A 22928-nucleotide genomic window follows, 5' to 3' on the forward strand; every position below is an offset into this window, starting at 1 on the left:
CCAGGCTGGCCTCGAACTCACAGAGATCCGCCTGCCTCTGCCTCCCAAGTGCTGGGATTAAAGGCGTGCACCACCAACGCCCGGCGCCCCCTCCTTTCTAATGTGAGCTCCTTGGACCGCTTCCAATCCTTAGGGTCCCCAGACCCATCAGAGATGCGTTTGGTCGCTGTGCTCAAGGAGGATCCCCGTCTTCCATCCTCAAAGTCCCGGGTCACCCCTCCCCATTGGAGTGACAACCCCTACCACGACTGTGCGCAGGCGCAATACTCCTGGTCCCCTCCTCCATCCCTGCGGCCGAGGGCGGGGCCCGCGCTGTCCAGCAGCTGCGGCTCCATGGGGCTCTGGGGGCTCCTAAGCCTCCTGCACTCGGCCTTCTTCGGGGACCAGGTAGGGTACCGGGAGTCCTAGCTGGGGATCAGGGTGTGGGTGCAACCAGGTGGGGTCCTGACTGCGACCCGCGGCACCGGGGACGACACGAGGACACTCAGGCTGCAGCAAGTCTTCTTGGTGGGTCAGGGGTCTTTCATAGTTGTTCTGGAGACAGTTGCCAAGGAAACCGCCTGGGCAAGTGCTTGGGGCTGGGCTCCACTCCTGTGCTGCAGCGACCCCTCCCCCGTCCTGCGCAGGCGCAGGTCTCCCTTGCAGGAGCATCCTCTGTGGGAGACCCTCCTCTCTAGAGACTGGCTGTTGGGGGACAGAGGGCTGCAACTGGGGTACACCAAGCTTAGAGCTTAGGGCCACCTCAGGATGCTGGGCCTGACCACGCCCTGCATGCCCTGCTAGGCCTCAGCTTCCCTTTGGACATTACAGAGTCCACTGCCTCTGACATTCCTGAGGCTGGAGCATAACTAAGCTGCCCAAGGTCATGTGACTGGACCAAAGAAGAGCTTCTGTGCTGGGGGTCTCGGGAGGGGCTGCACGGTGGGCCTGCTCCCTCTGGGGAAACTGAGGTTCGTGGCTGTGCTCCCACACCAGCCATGTCCCAGTCATCGCTGTGCCTCCTCACCCAGCACACAACTGTACCCAAGTGATGACCATGTGGTCACGCCACTGCCTCGAGGCCCCTCCACACCCAGTGGGGCGCAATTCGGGGTGTGGACTGGTGGGATCCTGAGGGAGGGATGCTGGCAGCCATCAGACTCCGGAGGTCCAGTGACCTCTGCAGTGTCACGAATAGGGGTCCCAGGGTGCATTGCACCCGTTAGGAAGCTTGGAGTATCCCGGAGCCGGGAGGCCCAGGCACCATGTAGCAGGTGCAGGGTCCTGCGTCACTTGGTCAGGGCCCCTGGTTCTTGAGGAGAGAGGGGAGGAGGAAGCTGGGCCTCTCCAGAGGCCCGGCTGGGGCTCAGGTGTGAACTGAAGCAGTGTGTTTCCCAGCCCACGCCTCAGTTTCTCCATGTGGGAGTGGTCAGTCTTCCCTTCCCCTCACCAGCCCTTCCGTGAGAGGACCTGGAGGAAACAGTCAACTGGACTGACTCTATTAGGACTACCAGCCAAGCTGGACACCAAGGCCAGAGACAGATAGCCCCAAGGTCACCCAGGGAGGTGACAACATCTGAAGATGAGAGGCTGTGTTTTGTGTCCCACCTCAACTCTGAACTGAGTTGTGAGGACGCTCCCAGCTTTCCCAGCCTTCATGGCTTGCTCTGGCTGAAGCCCACCCCAGACATCCGCCATGCCAAGCCCCACTCATTTCTTGGTGCCCGGCACGTCCCGCCCTCCATCCCCTGGTCCCCCGTCCCTGTCCCCCCATCCTCTGTCCCCCCCATCCTCAGGCTGGCTGGTGCTCCATGCCACACCCCGCTTTACGCTGTTATTTTTGAGACAAGGTCTCACCTCAGCACAGGCCGGCCTCAAGTGCCATGCAGTCTTCCTGCCTCAGCTTCATGCGGGGTTGGCAGGCGTGAAGAGCAGCCTTCCCCACCTCCAGCCAGGACCCCTCTGCCACCTCCTCCCCAGCAGGAAGGACAGCTGTGTCCAACTCTGCATGCCACGGTCCAGCTGGAGGGCTCAGTCACTGCAGCTGCAGGTCCTGAAGGAGCCTTCTGCGGGAAGCCGTAGTGTCCCGGTGCCCTTGACGGCTATGGCCTTGAAATACTGGGGTGAGGGGCTCTCCTGCCTGGCCTGGCATCCCCTGTGATTCCTCTACACCTACAGAGGGCGAGAGTGCTATGGCTTTTCTGGGTTCCCCAGATGGGAACTACCACAGTAGGCCACAGCCACCTCTCCCAGCACTAACACTTTGACTGTCCCGTGAGTGGAGTTGGCAGAAAGTGTAGACCTGGGCGTGTGTGTGTGTGTGTGTGTGTGTGTGTGTGTGCGCGCGCGCGAGCGCGCTCATGATGCAGGTGCTGGCAGTCGCTGAAGGTGTGGGAACTGGAGTTCAGGCAGCTGTGAGCCATTGGACCTGAATGTTGGGACCCAAACTTGTGTTCACAGGAGAGCACTCTGCACTGTTAGCTACTGAGCCATCTCTCCAGCCCCAGGCTCTTCAGGCTAAACGCCCAAGGGCCATCCCTTTGGGCACCAGGGAGTCAGAGATGGAGAGAGACGGAGGGGGAGACAGAAACAGGAACAGAGACACGGGAGGGACTGTCACAGGGAATGATAGGCAGGCCCTGGTCCTGATCCTCTGCCAGGTGGTGGCATGGGGGTGGGGTTGCCAATCTTTCCCAGGAGTGCCTGCCCAGCTCCCCGTCTTCCAAGTCCCAGGCCACTGAGGACCGCAGGCTACTCTGGTTTTGCTTGTACCAAGCCCCTCCTGTCTTGACACCTCCAAACCTGGCGGGTGAGTTGAGTGGTCCCTCTCCCCCAAGATTTTGGTGTCATAATTATCATTTCGATGCTTTGCCTGGAATCTTGGTTTCAGGACGCCCCCTTTTTCTCTCGGTAAGGGGTTTGCCAATCCCAGTGCCACCACCCCATTAGCCCCTGAACCCCAGAGGAGGTCAGACGCCCCGCGGTCCGCACGGGTCCCCGCCCCAGGTTGCTATTGGCTGTTGCCATGGCACCAGCTCGTCTTCCCGCACCGCCATTGGCCCAAGCGCCTTCATCCCGCATCCTCCCCCGCGCTTGCGGTGGTCTCGCCCAGCGCCGGGAGCAGCAGCGCCGCCTGACCAAGCAGGGATTGGGCTTTGTCCCTCCGGAACACCCCCCTTTACCCGTGCCGCTGAGACCCCCCGGAGACCTAGACACACCACCAGGTCTGGGTTGCAGGCCTACCCGAAAGGAGGAAGGAGGCCCTGGGTCTCACAGATGCAAGTAAGAGTGCGTGCGTCTTCCCTTGGGCGGAGGGCAGGGGCGAGACCTGCCGCGCCCTGTCAGTTCAGGCTCAAACGCAGAATAGGAGCTGAGGGGAAACTGAGTCCAGATGAGGCAGGCATCTGAGTCACTACGGTTGGTCGTATCCCCTCTCTGTCTCTGTCTCTCTCTGTCTCTCTGTCTCTTTCTCTCTCAAACACACACACACACACACACACACACACACACACTCACACCCGGATCCTTGGGAGACAGAGATTTGGAGAGCAGGATGGTGTGCGTCTCTGGGGAGTTGCTGTGTGTTGCTGGTCTGTTTCTTTTCCTCTCTGTAAAGGGGTCCTGATGACAGGAATTCAGAGTTGAGCCCCACCCCCGCCAGCTGTCGTGACTCCCCCCTCTGAATCACTCTTAGTAGGCTCACATCCAGTTACTGCTGTTTTGACCTCTGTCATCTGCCAAGGTGGCCCTTGGTGGAGCCTTGGGGTTAGAGACTGTAGGATTATGTAGGGTATGGGGCCACAGGAGTCAGGAAAGCTGGCCTGGTGCATGTCCATTCCCAGGGGGCCCGTGCCTCAGTGGTCATCCCCAGGCACTAGGGAGCCATGGGAAGTGTCTGCACACTCACAAGGATGGACTCCAACTGTGAGCCTAGTAGTGTCCTCTGGAGGGTTGGGTCTTCAGTAGCAGGCAGGAGGGTGACGGGGCCTGGTGGGGGGTGTGGAGGTCTCCGGGGAAGGGTGGGGTGGATTCAGATGCCAGTTTGGAGGGCTGGTACCCTGTGGAGCTAGGATAACTAACTACATTGAGCTTGGCGGTGACCCACCGTCACGTGTGGATCGTGAACATCTGAATGGGTGGACGTGGGGCTGTGTTCCTGCCACGCCTCATCTACTCCTCCTGGCAGGGCACGCCATGGTGCCTTCAACCCAGCCCACGGCTAGATCAATATGAGCCTCGCTCGATCCTTGGGGAGGATTATCGTCAAGGTGAAGCCATTTCTGCCTTGGGAACCCCCATCAGCCCTTTGGGGCAGCCAGGAACACATTGTCCCCACTCTTCAGAGGGACAACTGAGGCACAGAGAGAGGACAGGTCTGTTTTGTTTTACTGTTTGATTATTTGAAACATTCTTATGTAGCCTAGACTAGCTATGATCTCAATATGTAGCCCAGGCTAGCCTTGAATTATTTTTTGTTTTGTTTATTTTTTTGAGACAGGATTTCTCTGTGTAGCCCTGGCTGTCCTGGAACTCACTGTGTAGACCAGACTGGTCTCCAACTCACAGAGATCCGCCTGCCTCTACCTCCTGAGTGCTGGGAAGGCAGGTGTGTGCCCCAGGGGGCAGCTAACTACCTGGACTGCTAAGCATCTCCCAAGTTAGGGTCTGAGTTCTGATTACACCTGCCTTCCTCCCCTCCTGCTCCCCCACCCCCAGCCTCAGTTTCTCTCTTCTAGGAACAGCTGAGATTTTGGTGTAGGAAGAAGCCATAAGGCATAGCTAGCCCAGAGCAGGTCCTCCATTCAGGGTGGGATGATGGGAGGCTGCGGTGACATCAGGCTGGGCAGGACACAGAGAAAGAAAGGAGCATTAGATGATGCAGGGGGGGCAGAGGAGCAGGTGTCACCCAAGCTAGGTGGAAATGTGGTTGATGATGACATGGGGCCTCAAGGCTGGCAAGGAGAGGGGGCTCCCGAGGAGGGGGAGGCAGCAGAAGGGACGAGATGCTATTGGTGGGCCTCAGACAAAGGCGGAGGGAGGGGGCTCTCGCAGATGGAAGGGAACAAAGACGGAGGGGGGCGTGGGGGTTCAGGATGGCTGTGGAGGGAGTGCCAGCCTGAGGGAAGAGGCCAGCCGCACAGAGGGAGGAGGCTGGACACGAGAGAGGACAGGCAGGAGCACAAAGAGCCGGGCTGTGACCAAGCTGGAGCCAGCCCGGCAGCCCAGCCAGAGGCCGCTGAGCCATGCACGGAACCACTGGGGACCCTGGCATGAATGGAGGGAGGTGGGGCTTCGGGACGTCCCGGTCCAGGACTCAAAGCCCTGTGACCATCGTGGTGAGTTTGGGTCTTCCCCACTGGTCCTCTTTTCTCCTGCTCATAGCCCCAGCCAGGGCTCCTTGGGCTTCACAGTGTTCTGGGTGAGCTAATGACCCATCCTCCCCAGGCAGTCTGCCAGCCCCGGCAATCTGTGCTTTGGTGGGGGATTGGTTCCGTCTGTCTGTCTGTCTGTCCGTCAGCTTCTCCTGTGTCAGTCTGTGAGCCTGGCGGCCTCCAGGTGGCCCATCCACCTGCTGACTTGGATTGCCAGGGTGACAGATGTGTGTCCCTCTGGCTGTCAGTGCAGGTGTCCGTGAGTCTGTCTGTCCACCTACCAGTTAGCCTTTTATCCATCAAACAGCCCTCTAAGGGCTCCCGTCTCTACGTCTGTCTCAAATGCGGGCTCCCAGCTCACTGGTTCACAGCAGACAGCCATTCCTGCTTGGCGTGCGCACCGAGGACGGGTGAGGGCTTTCTGAAGGGGCGCCAGCTCCCATTCTTTTGACCCCTTGGCTCCAGGCACTGCAGGAGTTGAAGATGACCAGCTCCATGGCCTCTTACGAGCAGCTGGTACGGCAGGTGGAAGCCTTGAAGGCTGAGAACACAAACTTAAGGCAGGAGCTCCGAGATAACTCCAGCCACCTCTCCAAACTGGAGACAGAGACTTCCGGCATGAAGGTGAGGGTCTGCATGGCGCTCCTCTCTAGAGAGGGCTGAGAAAGGTCCCGGGGGGGGCCTGGGCAGCCGTGATGGACAGCCCTATTTCCTGCCGTGCCCACAGGAGGTCCTGAAACACCTTCAGGGCAAACTGGAGCAGGAGGCGTGCGTGCTGGTGTCCTCCGGGCAGACAGAAGTGTTAGAACAACTGAAAGGTAAGTGACTTAAGGACAGCCCCACGACCAGCGCGGACATAGCAGGGGCAGGCTGCTGACCTTCACCCTGACGCCCCTCCCTCCAGCTCTGCAGACTGACATCAGTAGCCTCTACAACCTAAAGTTCCAGCCCCCAGCCCTGGGCCCGGAGCCTGCCGCCCGGACACCAGAGGGAAGCCCAGTGCACGGCTCTGGCCCAACCAAGGACAGTTTCGGGGAACTGAGCCGCGCCACCATCCGCTTGCTGGAAGAACTGGACCAGGAGCGGTGAGAGGGCGTGGGAAAGGACCCGCCCCCGGAACCCCTGCCCTCTGATTGGTCCATTGGCTGGTGGCCCCCATCCCACACAGACACACCCACCTCTAGGCCTTCCACTCCTGTCTCCATAGTATCCCTGTCTGGCTGACCCCAGCTGGAGATCTGGGGACCTTCCTGCAAGGGGAAAGGCTCCTAAGAGACGTTCCGCTCCCCCAAGTCGGAGACATACAGGCGTCTCTAGAGACAGAGCCAGATCCAAAGTCAGGCCCAATGCCAGAGACCCTCAAGGAGGTCTTTGTTATGGGAAGGACAGAAGCCCAAAAATTCTGGGCCCAGGGCCAGCAGAGCGGGCAGCACCGGAGACCCAGCTCAACCCATCTGGTTGCATGAGGTCAGGGAGACGGGCGGTAGAAGAATAGCTGGGCCTTAAATCAGCTCTGCAGTGTGACTTCCCAGCCTCAGTTTTCTGCTCCATAGAATGGGATAGTCTTGTTGATAGCTTTTTTTTTTCTTTTTGGTTCCTCAACCACATTTCTTGCTTTGGGTAGCACCAGGGCATGTATATGGTTGTCAGGGGACACCAGAGATTCATGGGGGCAGGCTCAGGTGATGGCCAGGCCTCACTCACCTAACTAACTCTTTAAAAAAAGAGAAAAAATTTGAGACAGGGTTTCTCTGTATTGTTTTGGAGGCTGTCCTGGAACTCACTCTGTACACCAGGCTGGCCTCAAACTCACAGAGATCCACCTGCCTCTGCCTCCCGAGTGCTGGGATTAAAAGTGTGTACCACCAGCGCCCGGCTTGTTATATTTTAAGACAAGGCTCAAACAGTTACACAGAGAAAACCTGTCTGGGGGCGGGGGACAAGGCTCCCAGGTAGCCCTCAGCTTTGCCATGTTGCCAAGACTGATCAAAATCCCTGATCCTCCCTAAGTGCTAGGATGGCATGTTCACAATCCCACAGCTTCACCAGTTTAAAACATTTAAGTTTCACTCCTGGGGAGGGGGGCAGTGGTGGTGTTGGCTGGGCCTTTAATCCCAGCACTTGGGAGGCAGAGGCAGGCGGATCTCTCTGAGTTCGAGGTCAGCCTGGTCTACAGAGTTCCAGGAAGACTAGGGCCGTCACACAGAGAAACCCTGTCTCGAAAACAAAAAACAAAAAAACTTTTTTTCCATTTCACTTCTATTTACTTGTATGTGCTCCAGCGTTTGTAGGTCAGAGGACAACATGCCGATGTCCCTTTCTCGCCTACCATGTGGGTTTGGGGGGATGGAACTCTGGGGTCTGCAGACATGGCCACAAGCGCCTTTACCTGCTGAGCCATCTCCCTGACCCCTTGTTTTGAACTCGACTATCCTCCTGCCTAAGCCTCCCAAGGGATTCCTTACCCCCCCTGCCAATTACCTCCCCTCCTCCCAGTTTCTTCCGGTGCCCATCTCGGAGCTGGGAGCAGGGGTGGGGGTCCCTGTGAATGCCACCTATAAGGCGACCCCACCCCGCGTCCCCGTCCCCCCAGATGCTTCCTGTTGAGCGAGATCGAGAAAGAGGAGAAGGAGAAGCTGTGGTATTACTCTCAGCTGCAGGGCCTGTCCAAGCGCTTGGATGAGCTGCCACACGTTGACACGGTGAGCCTAGGAGAGCTGGGATTCAGAGGGCGTGGGTGTGGCAGGGAGGCCGGGCCCGGAAGCGTCTCACCGCAGCCTGTGCCCCCTCCCAGCAGTTCTCAATGCAGATGGATCTGATCCGGCAGCAGCTGGAGTTCGAGGCCCAGCACATCCGCTCGCTGATGGAGGAGCGCTTCGGCACCTCCGACGAGATGGTGCAGCGCGCACAGGTGCCGGGTGCACACGCGGGTGTCAGGGAGTGGAGGGCGGACCGAATGGGAGGAGCCAAGAACGAGGAGGTGGAGTCAGAGCTGGGAGGAGTCAATGTGAGGGGCGGAGTCCGTCGGGGGCGGGGTTTGCCAAGCTTGCCTTCCCTTTCTCTGGTCTCCAGATCCGCGCTTCACGCCTAGAGCAGATTGACAAGGAGCTGTTGGAGGCCCAGGACCGGGTGCAGCAGACGGAACCTCAGGTACCACGACTAGGAGAGCTAGGGCCGAAGGGGTGATGACAGATGCCCGTCAACTCAGGGACATCCCCGTGCCCTGCGCCCAGGAAGGGGTCCGTGTCCTGTGGGTTGTGCAGACTGAAGCCCCGGCCTCACTCTCCCTGTAGGCTCTGCTGGCGGTGAAACCTGTGGCACTGGGGGAGGACCCGGAGCCGGAAGTCCCCACGCACCCTGAGGATGGCACCCCTCACCCTGGAAACAGCAAGGTGAGAGGGGAAATCCGAGAACGGGCCACCAGTGGAGAAGGGTGGGGGTCCCCAAGCGATCCCGGTTGGTGGAGGAGAGCCACCATGGACAGAGGCTTCTTGTGAGGCCTCTAGAGGTCTTGGTTCTGAGACAGAGTCCCGCGGTGGAGCCCTGGCTGGCCTGGAACTCGCTGTGTAGACGAGGCTGGCCTCGAACTCAAATGCTTGCCTGCCTCTGCCTCCTGCGTGCTGGGATTAAAGTGCCCTACGTAGTGTGGGAGCCTTGTGGGGAGGTCATGCTTTCATGGACACGAGGTCAGAGGAGGATTTGCAGGGTCTCTCCTTACATCACGTGGGGCACGGAAAGGGAACTTGGGTCGTTGGATTCGATGGCAAGTGCCTTTACCTGCCTAGACTTCTTACCTGCCCACGGGCCACTTGTTGGAGGGGAATTGTGGAGGGCAGCTCCCACTTCGTACCTGCGCTCACCCCGCGTGCCTCTGCAGGTGGAGGTGGTGTTTTGGCTTCTCTCCATGCTGGCAACACGGGACCAGGAGGACACAGCGCGCACACTGCTGGCCATGTCCAGCTCGCCGGAGAGCTGTGTAGCCATGCGCCGCTCGGGCTGTCTGCCACTGTTGCTCCAGATCCTTCATGGCACTGAGGCCGGGCCTGGGGGGCGTGCGGGGACCCCCGGGGCACCGGGTGCCAAAGATGCACGCATGCGCGCCAACGCAGCCATGCACAACATCGTTTTCTCCCAGCCGGATCAGGGCTTGGCACGCAAGGAGATGCGTGTGCTGCACGTGCTGGAGCAGATCCGGGCCTACTGTGAGACCTGCTGGGACTGGCTGCAGACTCGAGACAGCGGCACCGAAGGCGGGCCAGGAGGTGGTGAGTGTCCAGAGCTACACAGCACGCACACACCCGGGATCTGCGAACTCAGGGCCTTGCAACTCCTCAGCTGTGGGGAGCTGAGCCCAAGGGACCTTAAGACAGTGGAGCAAAATTCTCTATCCCTGCCTCGCCCCCAGCCCCTCACTGGAGGATTCTAGGCCGAGGCTCCACCCTGACCACGCCCCCAGTCCCTCACTGGAGGATTCCAGACTATATTGCTGGGATAAGCCACCAGTCCTTTTCTTCCAAGGCAAAGGTCACTAATTTATCCAGACTGGTCTTGAACTTGTGACCTTCCTGCCTTAACTTAGGGGCGCTGAAGTCACAGGCTTGTGCTACCAGCACAGCAGCAGGCTCCATTTACCTGTCTAAGCCATGCAGGTATGTAAGCAGCAACATTTGTACAGGACACCATCACTCAGCATGTGACATGGCATATTGAAACAGTAGAGACTGTGGGGAGAGGCAAGGGAGAACTTGGGCATCATCCAGAGATATCACTCCAGGAATGGGACTCTAAGCTCACCCCTGTCCACAGCCCCTGTCCCCATCGAACCTCAGATATGCCAAGCTACCTGTGCAGTGATGAAGCTATCCTTCGATGAAGAGTACCGCCGGGCTATGAATGAGCTAGGTGAGCCCCCATGCCCCCTCCCAGGCCTTACATAGCTGTTGACTGACCCCTCCAGACGCCATGGTACAGAGGATGGGTTGACCACTGTGCATTGGGGACGGCATTAGGACAGGGACGGAAGCCAGGCGGTGTTGGCCTTTAATCTCAGCACACGTGAGGCAGAGGCAGGTGGATCTCTGTGAGTTCGAGTCCAGCCTGGTCTACAGAACCATGTCCAGGACAGCCAGGGCTACACAGAGAAACCCTGTCTCAAAAACCAAACCAGAGAACTGGAAAGGTGGTCACATGGGGTGGAGAGGTGGCCCCACTGGGCAGCCTTGGCCTCTCCCTGTCACCTGCCTCCCTCCCTCTCCTACAGGGGGGCTGCAGGCTGTGGCAGAGCTACTGCAGGTGGATTATGAGATGCACAAGATGACGCGGGATCCGCTCAACCTCGCTCTGCGCCGCTATGCCGGCATGACCCTCACCAACCTCACCTTTGGAGATGTCGCCAACAAGGTTCCCGGGGAGGGAGGCTGATGGGTGGGGCTCGGGTACCATCTTGGAGCTTTCCCTACCTCAGCACAGCCTGGATGTGGCCCTAAGAGGTGGGAATAGTCATTTCCGGCGTACAGAGGGGCAGGGACAGCAGGGGCTGGCAAGTTTCTCGGGGTCACACCCACGCCAGCTAGGACGACAGTTGGCCGCCTCCCCCTGCCAGGCCATTGCTGTCCTCAGCTGGGGTGAAGGGAAAGAAAGGGCGGGGGTCCCCCGCCGTCACTGCCGTGGGGACAGCTGTTCCGTGTCAACCCCAACAGGCCACTCTGTGTGCCCGCCGAGGCTGCATGGAAGCCATCGTGGCCCAGCTGGCCTCTGAGAGTGAGGAGCTGCACCAGGTACCTGGGCCTGGGTGGGGTGGGAGTGGCTTAGCCCCTTAGTCCCACTCGATCCCGTTCATGCCCCTCCAGGGTCAGCGTTGGTGGGAGGAGGGAACCTGGGCTCTGGGGCCACTGTGAATGCCCCTCCTACCCCGGCCAGGTTGTGTCCAGTATCCTGCGCAATCTGTCGTGGAGGGCGGACATCAACAGCAAGAAGGTGCTGCGGGAAGTTGGCAGCATGACTGCCCTCATGGAATGTGTGCTGCGGGCCTCCAAGGTGAGCATGGCTGGCGGGGAAGGGGAAGTCAGCGTGGGGAGACAGGCAGGCAGCCTGAGTGCCCTGATTCTGAAGAAAACAAGGTAAGCTGCGTGAGTGAGCCCACGGCTCCCAACCTAAAGTTCTGAGGACTGCAGCCCTAAACCGCACTGCTGAGGATGGGAGTGGTGCTCACATGCCAGCATTGAGGACCCCGGCCCTCCCTGGGGGATTCTAGGCAGCGCTCCACCTTCACCATGACCCCAGTCTCTCCTAGGGGGATTCTAAGCAGGCTGCAGCCTGACCATGCCCTAGCGCCTCTCTGGGGCATTCTAGGCAGGGCTCTATCATAGAGCTACTTTTGTAACTTTTTTAAACATACTATAGATATTCCAGGTTGTCCTGAAACGTGCAGTCCTCCTGCCTCAACTTCCAGAGTGCAGAATGACAGCCGGCACCACCAGGCTGGACTGCCGATCTTGTGGGAGATCTGTGTGAGCCGCAACCCCTCATGTTGAGCATCCTCCCTCCCTCCCGTCCAGGAGTCCACTCTAAAGAGCGTCCTCAGTGCCTTGTGGAACCTGTCTGCGCACAGCACAGAGAACAAGGCAGCCATTTGCCAAGTGGATGGCGCGCTGGGTTTCCTGGTGAGCACGCTCACCTATCGTTGCCAAGGGAACTCCCTGGCAGTCATCGAGAGTGGTGGTGGGATCCTACGCAACGTGTCAAGCCTCATTGCCACCCGAGAGGACTACAGGTCAGCCTCCGCTGTGGTCTGCTTGGCTGTGCAGAGGGCGGGCTAGGGGAGGGCAGGGCTGCAGGCACCAAGAGGCTCCCATTCAAGACGCAACACAGTGTCGTAGGGCTCTATTGCTGTGGCAAACACGGTGAGAGGGGTTATTTAACCCTCATGTTCGTGAGGGAAGCCAGGGCAGAGGCAGGAACCGTGGAGGGGTGTTGCTTATGGGCTTGCTCAGACTGCTCTACTTACACACCGGGACCACCAGCCCAGAGGCGGCACCGCCCACAGTGGCTGGGCCTCGTCATTCATGTAGACAGCGCACCAGACTTCCCAACAGGCCAATTTGGTGGGGGCAGTGTCTCCCCCACCCAGGGTGTGTGTGTGTCTATGTGTGTGGTGTGGTGTGTATGTGGTGTGTGTATGTGTGTATATGTATAGTGTGTGTGTGTGTGGTGTGTGTATGTGGTGTGTGTATGTGTGTATATGTATAGTGTGTGTGCGGTGTGTGTGGTGTGGTGTGTGTGTGGTGTGCGTGTGTGTGGTGCGTATGTGTCTAGGTTTGTATCCAGTTGACAGAAGAACAGCTCAGGGTTCCATGGGAGCCCGCATGAGGCACTGGCACTTCGTCCACATACACCCACGCCTTTAGTCCTGGCACTCGGGAGGCGGAGGCAGCAGGCAGATCTCTGTGAGTTCGAGGCCAGCCTGGTCTACAGAGCAAGTTCCAGGACAGCCTCCAAGACAATACAGAGAAACCCTGTCTCGGAAAACAAAACAAACAAAAAAGCTAAATAAATAGCCCGGGCGTGGTGGTTCAGGGCACACACCCATGAACCTAACCTGGCTCAGGGGAGCTAAATTCCAGCGTCAGCTGTGGAACTTAAAGTTAACCTGGGCTTCCTCGGAGCCTACCTCAAGACAAAGGCAAACAAAACAAAGACCAAACAACGCCACACAGCATGCAGTGTGGGAGTGCTGATCCTACCACGTTCTCATCTCTCAAGTTCAAACCGAAAGGATGGACATACACCAAATCTAGGCTGCTCTTCTGAGGGTGGGCATGGCAAGCAGGGTAGGCTTGGCAGGCCAAGGGTTTGGCAGAGTTGGGATTGGCTTCATGGCAGGCAGAGGTGACCCTGACTTGGTGGGCGTTCAGCATGGCAGAAGTGGGGGTGTGGGTGGCGGGGGGGGCATGGCTGAGCCAAGGGGCTCACTACAAAGGGCTGGCGAGGCGTGTGGCAGAGCACGGTGAGTATGGCTGGGCTGGGGGCTGCACTGGAGATCTTGGGGTAGCGGGTGTGGCCTGACTGGCAGTGTGGTGCGGACGGTGGGCTCCACAGGACTGGGGTACCCAAGCCCACCTTGCTGTTGCTCTGGGCTCTCCCAGGCAGGTGCTCCGTGACCACAACTGCCTACAAACGCTGCTGCAGCACCTCACGTCCCACAGCCTGACCATTGTGAGCAACGCCTGTGGCACACTCTGGAACCTGTCGGCCCGCAGCCCCCGGGACCAGGAGCTGCTGTGGGACCTGGGGGCTGTGGGCATGCTGCGCAACCTCGTCCACTCCAAACACAAGATGATCGCCATGGGCAGTGCTGCCGCCCTGCGGAACCTGCTGGCTCACCGACCTGCCAAGTACCAGGCGGCGGCCACGGCCGTGTCCCCAGGAACCTGCGTGCCCAGCCTGTATGTCCGCAAACAGAGGGCTCTGGAAGCGGAGCTGGACACCCGGCGCCTGGCGCATGCGCTCGGCCACTTGGAGAAGCAGGGTCTGCCTGAGGCAGAGGCCACGTCAAAGAAGGCCCTGCCGCCCCTCCGCCACCTAGATGGACTGGTGCAGGACTATGCCTCTGATTCCGGCTGCTTTGATGACGATGACGCACCATCTCTGGCTGCCGCGGCCACCACAGCCGAGCCTGCCAGCCCCGCAGTGCTGTCGATGTTCCTTGGTGGCCCCTTTCTTCAGGGCCAGGCACTGGCCCGCACCCAACCTGCCCGCCAGGGGGGCCTAGAAGCCGAGAAAGAGGCTGGCGGGGAGGCAGCTGTAGCTGCCAAGGCTAAGGCCAAGCTGGCACTGGCCGTGGCTCGGATCGACCGACTGGTGGAGGACATCTCTGCCCTGCATACCTCATCGGATGACAGCTTCAGTCTCAGCTCGGGGGACCCCGGGCAGGAGGCACCAAGGGAGGGGCGTGCCCAGTCTTGCTCTCCATGCCGGGGCACTGAGGGTGGGCGCCGCGAGGCCAGCAACCGGGCGCACCCTCTACTGAGGCTCAAGGCGGCCCACACCAGCCTCTCCAACGACAGTCTGAACAGTGGTAGCACAAGCGATGGCTACTGTCCCCGGGAACACATGCGGCCCTGCCCACTGGCTGCATTGGCTGAGCACCGTGAGGACCCTTTGCGTGGGCAGACTCGGCCCAGCAGGCTGGACCTGGACCTGCCCCGCCGGGCTGACCTGCCTGCCCGGGACACGGCCACCGCCGATGCCCGTGTGCGCACCATCAAGCTATCCCCAACCTATCAGCATGTGCCATTGCTTGATGGTGCCACTGGGACAGGCATCAGACCCCTCGCCGGACCGGGAGCCTCCCCGGGGACTCGGAAGCAGGCGTGGATACCTGCAGATGGCTTGAGCAAAGTCCCAGAGAAACTGGTGTCGTCTCCACTGCCTGCGGCTAGCCAGGTGCTGCAGAAGCTGGTGGCCCAGGAGGGGCCACTGTCCCTCTCCCGATGCAGCTCACTGTCCTCTCTGTCTTCCACCGGCCATGCTGGGCCCAGCCAGGCCGGGAACCTTGATGACAGTGATTCCTCTCTGGAGGGACTGGAGGAGGCTGGCCCAGGTGAGGCGGAGCTGGATGGGGTGTGGCGAGCGTCTGGGTCCGCCTCTCTACCTGTGTCCATCCCAGCCTCCCACCGGGGCCGCAGTGCAGGTCTTGGGGTGGAGGATGCGACGCCGTCCAGCTCGTCTGAGAACTGCGTCCAGGAGACACCGTTGGTCCTGAGCCGCTGCAGTTCTGTCAGTTCTCTGGGCAGCTTCGAGAGCCGCTCCATCGCCAGCTCCGTCCCCAGCGACCCGTGCAGTGGGCTGGGCAGTGGCACCGTGAGTCCCAGCGAGCTGCCCGATAGCCCCGGGCAGACGATGCCGCCGAGCCGCAGCAAGACGCCACCAGCGCCTGCCGGCCAGCCTGAAGCCAGCCAGTTCAGTCTGCAGTGGGAGAGCTATGTGAAGCGCTTCCTAGACATCGCGGACTGCCGGGAGCGGTGCCAGCCGCCCTCGGAGCTCGATGCAGGCAGTGTCCGCTTCACGGTGGAGAAGCCAGACGAGAACTTCTCCTGTGCCTCCAGCCTGAGTGCGCTGGCCCTGCACGAGCTGTACGTCCAGCAGGACGTGGAGCTCTGCCTGAGGCCACCAGCCTGCCCAGAACATGCAGGGGGTGGTGGGGGACACCGCCGGAGGGACGAGGCCGCCGGCCGCCTAGATGGCCCAGCACCCGCTAGTTCTCGGGCTCGGTCAGCGACTGATAAAGACCTAGAGGCGCTTCGTGAATGTCTGGGGGCAGCAATGCCCGCCCGGCTCCGCAAGGTGGCCTCTGCCCTGGTGCCTGGCCGCCGGGCACTGCCGGTCCCCGTGTACATGTTAGTGCCAGCCCCGGCTCGGAATGACGACTCTGGCACTGACTCGGCAGAGGGCACACCTGTCAACTTCTCCAGTGCTGCGTCCCTCAGTGATGAGACCTTACAGGGACCCTCCAGGGACAAGCCAGGAGGGCCTGGAGAAAGGCAGAGACCCACAGGCCGAGCCGCCCCTTCCAGGCAGACCCGTGGGCACCGACCCAAGACGGCGGGCGCTGGCAAGAGTACAGAGCACGCCCGAGGGGCCAGTAGGAGCCGAGCAGGCTTAGAATTACCCCTCAGCAGGCCCCAGAGTGCCCGATCCAACAGAGATGGCTCGTGCCAGACCCGGACCCGCGGGGACGGTGCCCTGCAGTCGCTGTGCCTCACCACGCCCACAGAGGAAGCTGTGTACTGCTTCTACGACTCTGACGAGGAGCCACCAGCCACAGCACCACCCCCCCGGCAGATGTCTGCCATCCCACGGGCTCTGAAGCGTGAGAAACCCACAGGTAGAAAGGAGGCCCCATCCAGGGTGTCACAGCCTGTCACACCACCTGTGAGGGTGCAGCCCAGACTGATTGTGGATGAGACCCCACCCTGCTATTCCTCAGCGAGCTCCCTCAGCGAGCCTGAGACCTCTGAACAGCCATTCAGCCATCCCGCAGGCCGGGGGCAGGCAACCACCAAGGACCCAGGCCCAGGCAGTAACCGGGACAGATCTCCTAGCCCAAGGGCAGAGGAGGAGCTATTACAGCGATGTATCAGCTTAGCCCTGCCCAGGCGCCGGACCCAGGTACCTGGATCTCGGCGCCGCAAACCCAGAGCTGCCCGGTCTGATGTGCGGCCCACTGAGGTGCCTCGGAAGTGCCGCGAGGAGGCGCCTGGCTCTGACCCGGCGTCTGATTTAGACAGTGTTGAGTGGCAGGCCATCCAAGAGGGTGCAAACTCCATCGTTACATGGCTGCACCAGGCGGCAGCCAAGGCCAGCCTGGAGGCGTCTTCTGAGTCTGACTCCCTCTTGTCTCTGGTGTCTGGGCTCTCAGCAGGCTCCACGTTGCAGTCCTCCAAACACAGGAAAGCACGAAAATCTGGGGCTGAATCTGGGGGTACCTGGCGTCCAGAGAAACGGGGTGCAACTTCCACCAAGATCAGTGGGAGTGCGCGATTTCCTAGTGGCTCCGAGAAGGCAAAAGGTACCCAGAAAGTGGTGGCAGGGGAACCAGCCATGCTCCGGGGACGGACGGTGATCTACACAGCCAGCCCAGCCTCCCGGGCTCAGTCCAAAGGAGTTTCTGGCCCTTGTGCCACACCTAAGAAGATGGGGACATCTGGTACCACTCAGCCAGAAACTGCCACCAAAGCTCCCAGCCCTGGGCAACAGCGTTCACGGAGCCTCCACCGGCCAGGTAAGATCTCGGAGCTGGCAGCCTTGAGTCACCCACCCAGGAGCGCGACGCCCCCTGCCCGCCTCGCCAAGACTCCATCCTCAAGCTCGTCACAGACTTCACCAGCGTCCCAGCCCCTGCCTAGGAGGTCCCCTCTGGCCACTCCAACTGCAGGGCCTCTGCCTGGCCCTGGAGGGTCTCCAGTGCCCAAGTCACCGGCCCGGGCCCTCCTGGCTAAGCAACACAAGACTCAGAAGTCACCTGTGCGGATCCCGTTCATGCAAAGACCAGCCAAGCGAGGGCCACCACCACTGGCTAGGCCATCCCCAGAGCCTGGATCCAGGGGCAGAGCTGGGGCTGAGGGGGCTCCTGGGGTTCGTGGAGGCCGCCTGGGCCTAGTGCGTATGGCCTCAGCCCGTTCCAGCGGCAGCGAGTCCTCAGAGCGCTCGGGCTTCCGCAGGCAGCTGACCTTCATCAAGGAATCCCCGGGCCTCCTTCGTCGCCGCAGGTCGGAGCTGTCCTCTGCAGACTCCACGACCCCCACCTCGCAGGCCGCCTCTCCCCGCCGTGGACGGCCGGCACTCCCTGCTGTCTTCCTCTGCTCCTCTCGCTGCGATGAGTTGCGGGTGTCCCCACGGCAGCCTCTGACGCCACAGAGGTCCCCGCAGGCCAAGCCAGGTCTTGCTCCGCGTGCGCCCAGGCGCACCAGCTCTGAGAGCCCCTCACGCCTGCCTGTGCGGGCACCGCCGGGGCGGCCTGAGGCAGTCAAGCGCTATGCATCCCTGCCACACATCAGTGTTGCACGCAGGCCAGATGGTGCTGCCTCTGTAGCCGCTCCCCAGGTTAACGCCTCTCGCCGGGGAAGTGATGGAGAGGCCAGGCCACTGCCCAGGGTAGCTGCGCCAGGTACCACCTGGCGACGAATCAAGGATGAAGATGTCCCCCACATACTGCGTAGCACACTGCCCGCCACCGCCCTGCCTCTCAGGGGTCCATCGCCCGAGGGTAGCCCTGCTGGGACTCCGCCACGCAAGACCAGTGACGCAGTGGTACAGACAGAGGATGTGGCTACCTCTAAGACCAACTCCAGCACGTCGCCCAGCCTGGAGAGCAGGGAGCCCCCACGGGCCCAGCCCGGCGGCCCTGTCACTTCATTGGGCAGTGATGTGGACGGACCAGTCCTCAGCAAGCCAGCTGCCTCAGCGCCCTTCACCCACGAGGGCCCGAGTGTTGTCATGGGAGGGTTTCCCACCAGCAGGCACGGTTCCCCGAGCAGGGCTGCACGAGTTTCCCCCTTCAACTACGTGCCCAGTCCTATGGTGGTGGCCACAGCGGCCAGTGACTCTGCATTGCAGAAAGCCCCTGTCTCCTCTCCAGCCAGCCTCCTGGAGTAGTGGGTGTAGACCAACCTTCTGGAACGTTCTCTGCCCTGTGGCCCAGTCTGGCAGCCCTGCAGGCTTGCTCTCCAGATGCTCCGAGCCAGCACATCTATGCCCTCAGAGCTCCTGTCCAGCTCCCATCTCCACACCTTAGAGCCAGCTCTTGCTTCTGTGCCTGGGGCGCCAGGCAAACGGCTACAGACAGGCTGCAGGGCACATGGCATCATTTTCTGATGGGAAGGGGACGGAGAGCCAAGCTTTGAGGGGCACTAGCTGCAGGCACCATGCAAGACCCGCCCTGGGCTGCACACGGGGGTGTGGCACGGCCTCTAGGTAGGTGGCTGCCTTTGCCTCCAAGGTAGGGCAGGCTGTGGGGAGGGTGGGGAGGCTCCTGACAGCTGGCGCTGCCTCAACCTCAGCCCTGCACCACGAAGCCTGTAATTAGTGCTGGGGTAATTGGTTAATGAGGACTCTGCAGGCGTGTTTGCCTTCGCAGCCACAGCTGAGTGTAGTCAAGCTGCTCCCTGAGCGTTCATCACGGCCTGAGACCGCTGAGGGTGAACGGTCCTCCTGGCACAAATGCCAGGGAGCTGCTGGCCCATGGGACAGGAGGGATTCTAGTTCCGAGGACAAGCTGAACGGGCTCTGGGGTGAGGGAGGGAGAGTAGGCCAGGCAGCCGGCGTCCTTGGGGAGTGGATGAGCAGCAGCAGCGTAGGGAGGAGACGGACCATCCGTGGGAGCCGGGCCCTTGCCAGCGTCCTGCTTGCGTGTGATGCAGGGAATGTCCGCATCCTCGTCCCTGGCGCACCCACAGCCTGCAGGCAGCGTGGGGACTGGTGGCGGCGAGGTGCAAGGCCCTTTGAGGACCTGCGTCTTGGGTCTCAGCTCAGCACGCTTTCCTGTGGGACCCTGGGCTGCTCTCTGCAAAGGGACACGCAGCCATGGCCGCCTGCAGGAGCTGTTCCTGGAGAAGGACACCACCCTTGAGCTGGCCTCAAGCCCCTGCTGAGATGAGGGAAGGGGCTCTGAGGACAAGGTGGGAGGTACCACTGCCCCTTCCACCAGGCCGTTTACGGCAGGGGAGCCGGCAGATCCACGATTGCCTTTGTGAGTGGACAGTGACAACCAGGGGACACCACCAGGACTGACTCTACAGAGCTGTGCAACTTAACATGCACCCTGACATCTGTCCAGTGCTTTGAAATGCCACAGTCCCAGAGATGCCTGGTGCTTCCCTTGCCCAGGCCTCTGCCCCCTCACCAAAGCAGGAACACCAGGTACCAGCTGTTCAACTCCATGGCTGCTGGACAGGGCTCTGGCAGAGCTCCAAGGGCCCGCTGGCCTAAGGAGAATGACGGAGTCATGAGGACGCAATTCATACCTACCGTGCACCCCAGGATGCCCCCGCGGAGGGGACACAGCACTAGACAGATATCCTACTGGGGCTGGAGAGGGGACCTTCATCCTCTGCAGAGTGAACCTGTAAATGACGCACTGTGAGACCCTAGGTGGTACACATGCTGCTCTGTGCCTCGGTTTCCCCACGTGGGCCGTGGGAGGATTCGAAGCGGAGCAGGGAGAGGACCATCACTCTCTGGTCGCCCCCTTCTGTCCTGTCGCCGGACCCAGCGGCCATGTTTGCCTTTTCTACCCCACGCAGTGGGGACACAAGCCACAGAACACCCAGACCAGGGTAGGTAAGAGCTGGCCTGGGACAGAGGCTTCTGGAAGGGTGACCGAAGCCAGGAGGCCAGCCTTCCCCTGGAGTGTCCTTAGAGATGGAAGGGGAGGAGTCCGCTGTCGCCCGGGCTGCAGCGGCTGCGGGTACCTGAGCCGGAGACCAGTGGTTCCCTGGAGATGAGCCACTGCGTGCTCGAACCGGGCAACACGCCCACGAGTTGCCTCACCTCCTGTCCCGCCTGCCGCCGTCCTACAGCCAGTGCCATCCCCTTCTCACACCTGGTTGGCTTGTCCTCTGCTGCTGCCCCATCTCTGTCCTGCCCTACAGGGTTAACATTTCTGACATACTGACCCCAGCCCCATGTAGATACCCGCAGGACGCCCAGCCTGGCTTCTGGTTCTCATTCACATCTTTAATAAAGTGAGTCACTGAGTTGCTCTGGGGCGCCCAAGGCTTTAATCTTCAACATGGGCTCTGGAGGGGGGAGGTCATTCGAGAACATTCTACTGCAGCTACAGTCCAACCCCACAAGGCATTGGTGCATGGACCCGAGCTCCCCACAGCCTGGACAACTGCATCAGGTCTCCTCTGCATGCTACAGCCGAGGTCAATTCAGGGTCAGCCAAGCCATACATGGCCATCTGCTCGCAGACAACGGCCACTGGCCACTTGTGGAGCTGGGGACCGGGAAACGCAGAGTAAACAGGTCTCTGTGACTACTGCGAATGGGGAATGGCAGGACTAAGTTGACCACAAGCCAAGGCCATTCTGACACACTGCCAGCCAGCTTGGAGCATGAGAAGGCGTGTGGGGTGTCCAACGGTGTGAAGGGCTGGCGTGGACTTGGGTCCCAGTGAGTCGGAGTCAAGTCTCCATCTGATGTCCCAGAAATAAACACTATCCACTCAGGAGGGGTCTTCAGCAAGGCCAACGGAACCCCAGGTCCACCACCCCAGAGTCCTGTGGGTGCCCAGCTGAGCTTGCATGACAGGGTGACTGCAGAGACCCCTGCAGGGTCCCCCTGCCTTTGGGTTCTTCCTGTACCCCTGGACCCCCCAGCACCAAACCCCCTTGCTGAGGTCCTCCAGCCCCAGAGAGATGGGACCAAAGAGCAGGGAAGCCCACGGGACCCTGTAGGACCAGAGCACAGAGGTGGAGGGCTGTCACCCTGAGGCAGGCTGGCTCTGAGCCCCAACCTCCAGCCAAGTCTTAGATGCAATCCAGGCCAAGTGCCCCTGTGAATAAGGAGGTGGCCACATCCCTAAGCCCCACCACGAATTAGAGGCCACCAAGTATGGAAGAAGGAACCAAGACCCAAAGCCACTGGGACCCCTCAGTCCAATGCTGGGCAGCAGATGTTGACCCGGATCCTCCAGGAGACAGCCAGGGTGCCTGGCCCTAGACCGAGGGCCTCAGGTGTCCCTGGCTCTAGGAGGTGGCTGAGGTCACCTGGCTGACATCCTGCTCTAGCCTCTGGCCAGCCTGCCGGAGGTCCTCGAACTTCTGCCTTAGAGGTTCCTTTGCCTGCAGCAGCCTCTCGTTCATGGCCACGTAGGCCCGGCTCTGCTGGTAGATCTGCTCGTGCTGGGCTTCGGGGTCCTCGGCTCTTAGGGATGGATCTGGAAGGTCTGGAGAGGAGAAACAGTGTCACCACCCACAGGCCAGCAAGGACTGGGAGATCGGGGTTGGAGGTCGGCCCGGGCTACACCAGACCTGTCTAAACCCTAGAAGACAGTCACATCCCAGGGTCTGGGGGTCACCAAGAGGACAGGACCCCTCCAGCTACCCTGGCCTTGCTGTCCCATCCAGGACTGCCGAGGTTCCTGGATTCTAGGGCAGGACTCCTTCACGTATCGTTTTCCCAGATTTCCATTTAGGAGCCACGGGGCACTGGGCTTTTTTCTTTTTCCCTTTGAGACAAGGTCTTGAACTCAGCAATTCTCCTGCCCCAGACTCCTGGGTTGGTTGAGGTTCCCAAGCTCGCGGCCCCTCAGCTTTGCTTTTGAGGATCGCACTTGAGTCAGAGCGGGCCGGTGACGGAAAACGTTGGTCCCTAGGGGCGTGGCGGCAACAGCGGTCCTCCTACCTTCGGGGGCCAGGGCGGTGAAGACAGGATCGTGGGCGGGCGCCCCTCGCACGTCCTCCAGGATCTGCTCCACTGTGGGAGGTGCGGGGCGCGTGGGCAGCACCACGCGTTTCTTGCCCTTGGAGCCCATCGTACGGCGGAGCGCGCGCTACTGCAGGTCCGCTCCTCCTTGGCTTCCCCACCCCGCGAGCTTCCACGCACGCGTTACGTCCCCGCGCCGAGGCCCACCCCGGTCTCGCCTTCCCTTCTCTCAGGGTCTTAGTTTGGCTCACACTCGGCCTCAGTTTGTCCCCAGAAATCCCAACAGCCTATCTCAGCTCCAAGAACCTGTACGGCCGCCACAACTTCCGCTTCCGGTTTGAAAGCCGCTCGGTTATGCACTTCCGGTCCACTCAAGCTCCGCTCTTCGCGAAACCCCTCCTCTGTCATAAAGAGCCCTAGCTCTAGAGGTTCCTAGGAGTCAATCCAAATGGATCAAAGGGATCTCAGCCTCCCTGACCACGCGTGGGGAGCGTGAGTTCGAGTCCCCCTGCCCGGGTAGCAACTAGGAGTCAGTGTCTAATCATTGCCAGGTACACAGTGGGCGCTTAATAGATGCTGGATGGTGCCTAAACACAGGATAACACATTCCAGGAGCCGTGCTTCCTTGTCCTGAGTGGTGGGCAGAGG

At 60.7% G+C, this 22928-nt stretch overlaps 2 protein-coding genes across 8 annotated transcripts; one reads left to right on the forward strand and one right to left on the reverse strand.

Moving 5' to 3' along the window:
* The first annotated feature begins 81 nt into the window (after nt 1-81).
* Nucleotides 82-20610, forward strand: Apc2 (APC regulator of WNT signaling pathway 2). Of its 7 annotated transcripts, none has more exons than XM_013122951.3 (15): nt 82-387; nt 5817-5975; nt 6079-6169; nt 6256-6436; nt 7945-8053; nt 8146-8262; nt 8424-8501; nt 8645-8743; nt 9229-9616; nt 10158-10253; nt 10612-10751; nt 11051-11128; nt 11271-11387; nt 11909-12123; nt 13496-20610. In XM_013122951.3, exons 1-15 carry the CDS (start codon nt 154-156, stop codon nt 18504-18506), a joined length of 7113 nt encoding a protein of 2370 aa, XP_012978405.2. In that variant the 5' UTR covers nt 82-153; the 3' UTR covers nt 18507-20610. The 7 variants fall into 7 exon arrangements, with proteins under 7 accessions (XP_012978405.2, XP_021090518.1, XP_021090520.1 ...); XM_021234859.2 differs by having other exon boundaries at nt 8149-8262; XM_021234861.2 differs by lacking the exon at nt 82-387 and adding an exon at nt 3044-3261.
* On the reverse strand, nt 20607-22609 carry CUNH19orf25 (chromosome unknown C19orf25 homolog). The gene is made up of 2 exons (XM_005083307.3): nt 22260-22609; nt 20607-21801 (listed from the first exon to the last, which is right to left on the reverse strand). Exons 1-2 carry the CDS (start codon nt 22387-22389, stop codon nt 21602-21604), a joined length of 330 nt encoding a protein of 109 aa, XP_005083364.1. The 5' UTR covers nt 22390-22609; the 3' UTR covers nt 20607-21601.
* Between the last annotated feature and the right edge of the window lie 319 nt (nt 22610-22928).

Source organism: Mesocricetus auratus, unplaced genomic scaffold, assembly GCF_017639785.1.
Source record: "Mesocricetus auratus isolate SY011 unplaced genomic scaffold, BCM_Maur_2.0 Super-Scaffold_100676, whole genome shotgun sequence".
Taxonomy (NCBI): domain Eukaryota; kingdom Metazoa; phylum Chordata; class Mammalia; order Rodentia; family Cricetidae; genus Mesocricetus; species Mesocricetus auratus.

Coding starts and splice junctions, on each gene's coding strand:
- Apc2 (XM_013122951.3), top strand. CDS start 154: ATGCGTTTGGTCGCTGTGCTCAAGGAGGATCCCCGTCTTCCATCCTCA. Junction 8,263..8,423: donor AGATGGTGCAGCGCGCACAG/GTGCCGGGTGCA, acceptor TCTGGTCTCCAG/ATCCGCGCTTCACGCCTAGA. Junction 11,129..11,270: donor AGAGTGAGGAGCTGCACCAG/GTACCTGGGCCT, acceptor TACCCCGGCCAG/GTTGTGTCCAGTATCCTGCG.
- CUNH19orf25 (XM_005083307.3), bottom strand. CDS start 22,389: ATGGGCTCCAAGGGCAAGAAACGCGTGGTGCTGCCCACGCGCCCCGCA. Junction 21,802..22,259: donor CACCGCCCTGGCCCCCGAAG/GTAGGAGGACCG, acceptor TCTCCTCTCCAG/ACCTTCCAGATCCATCCCTA.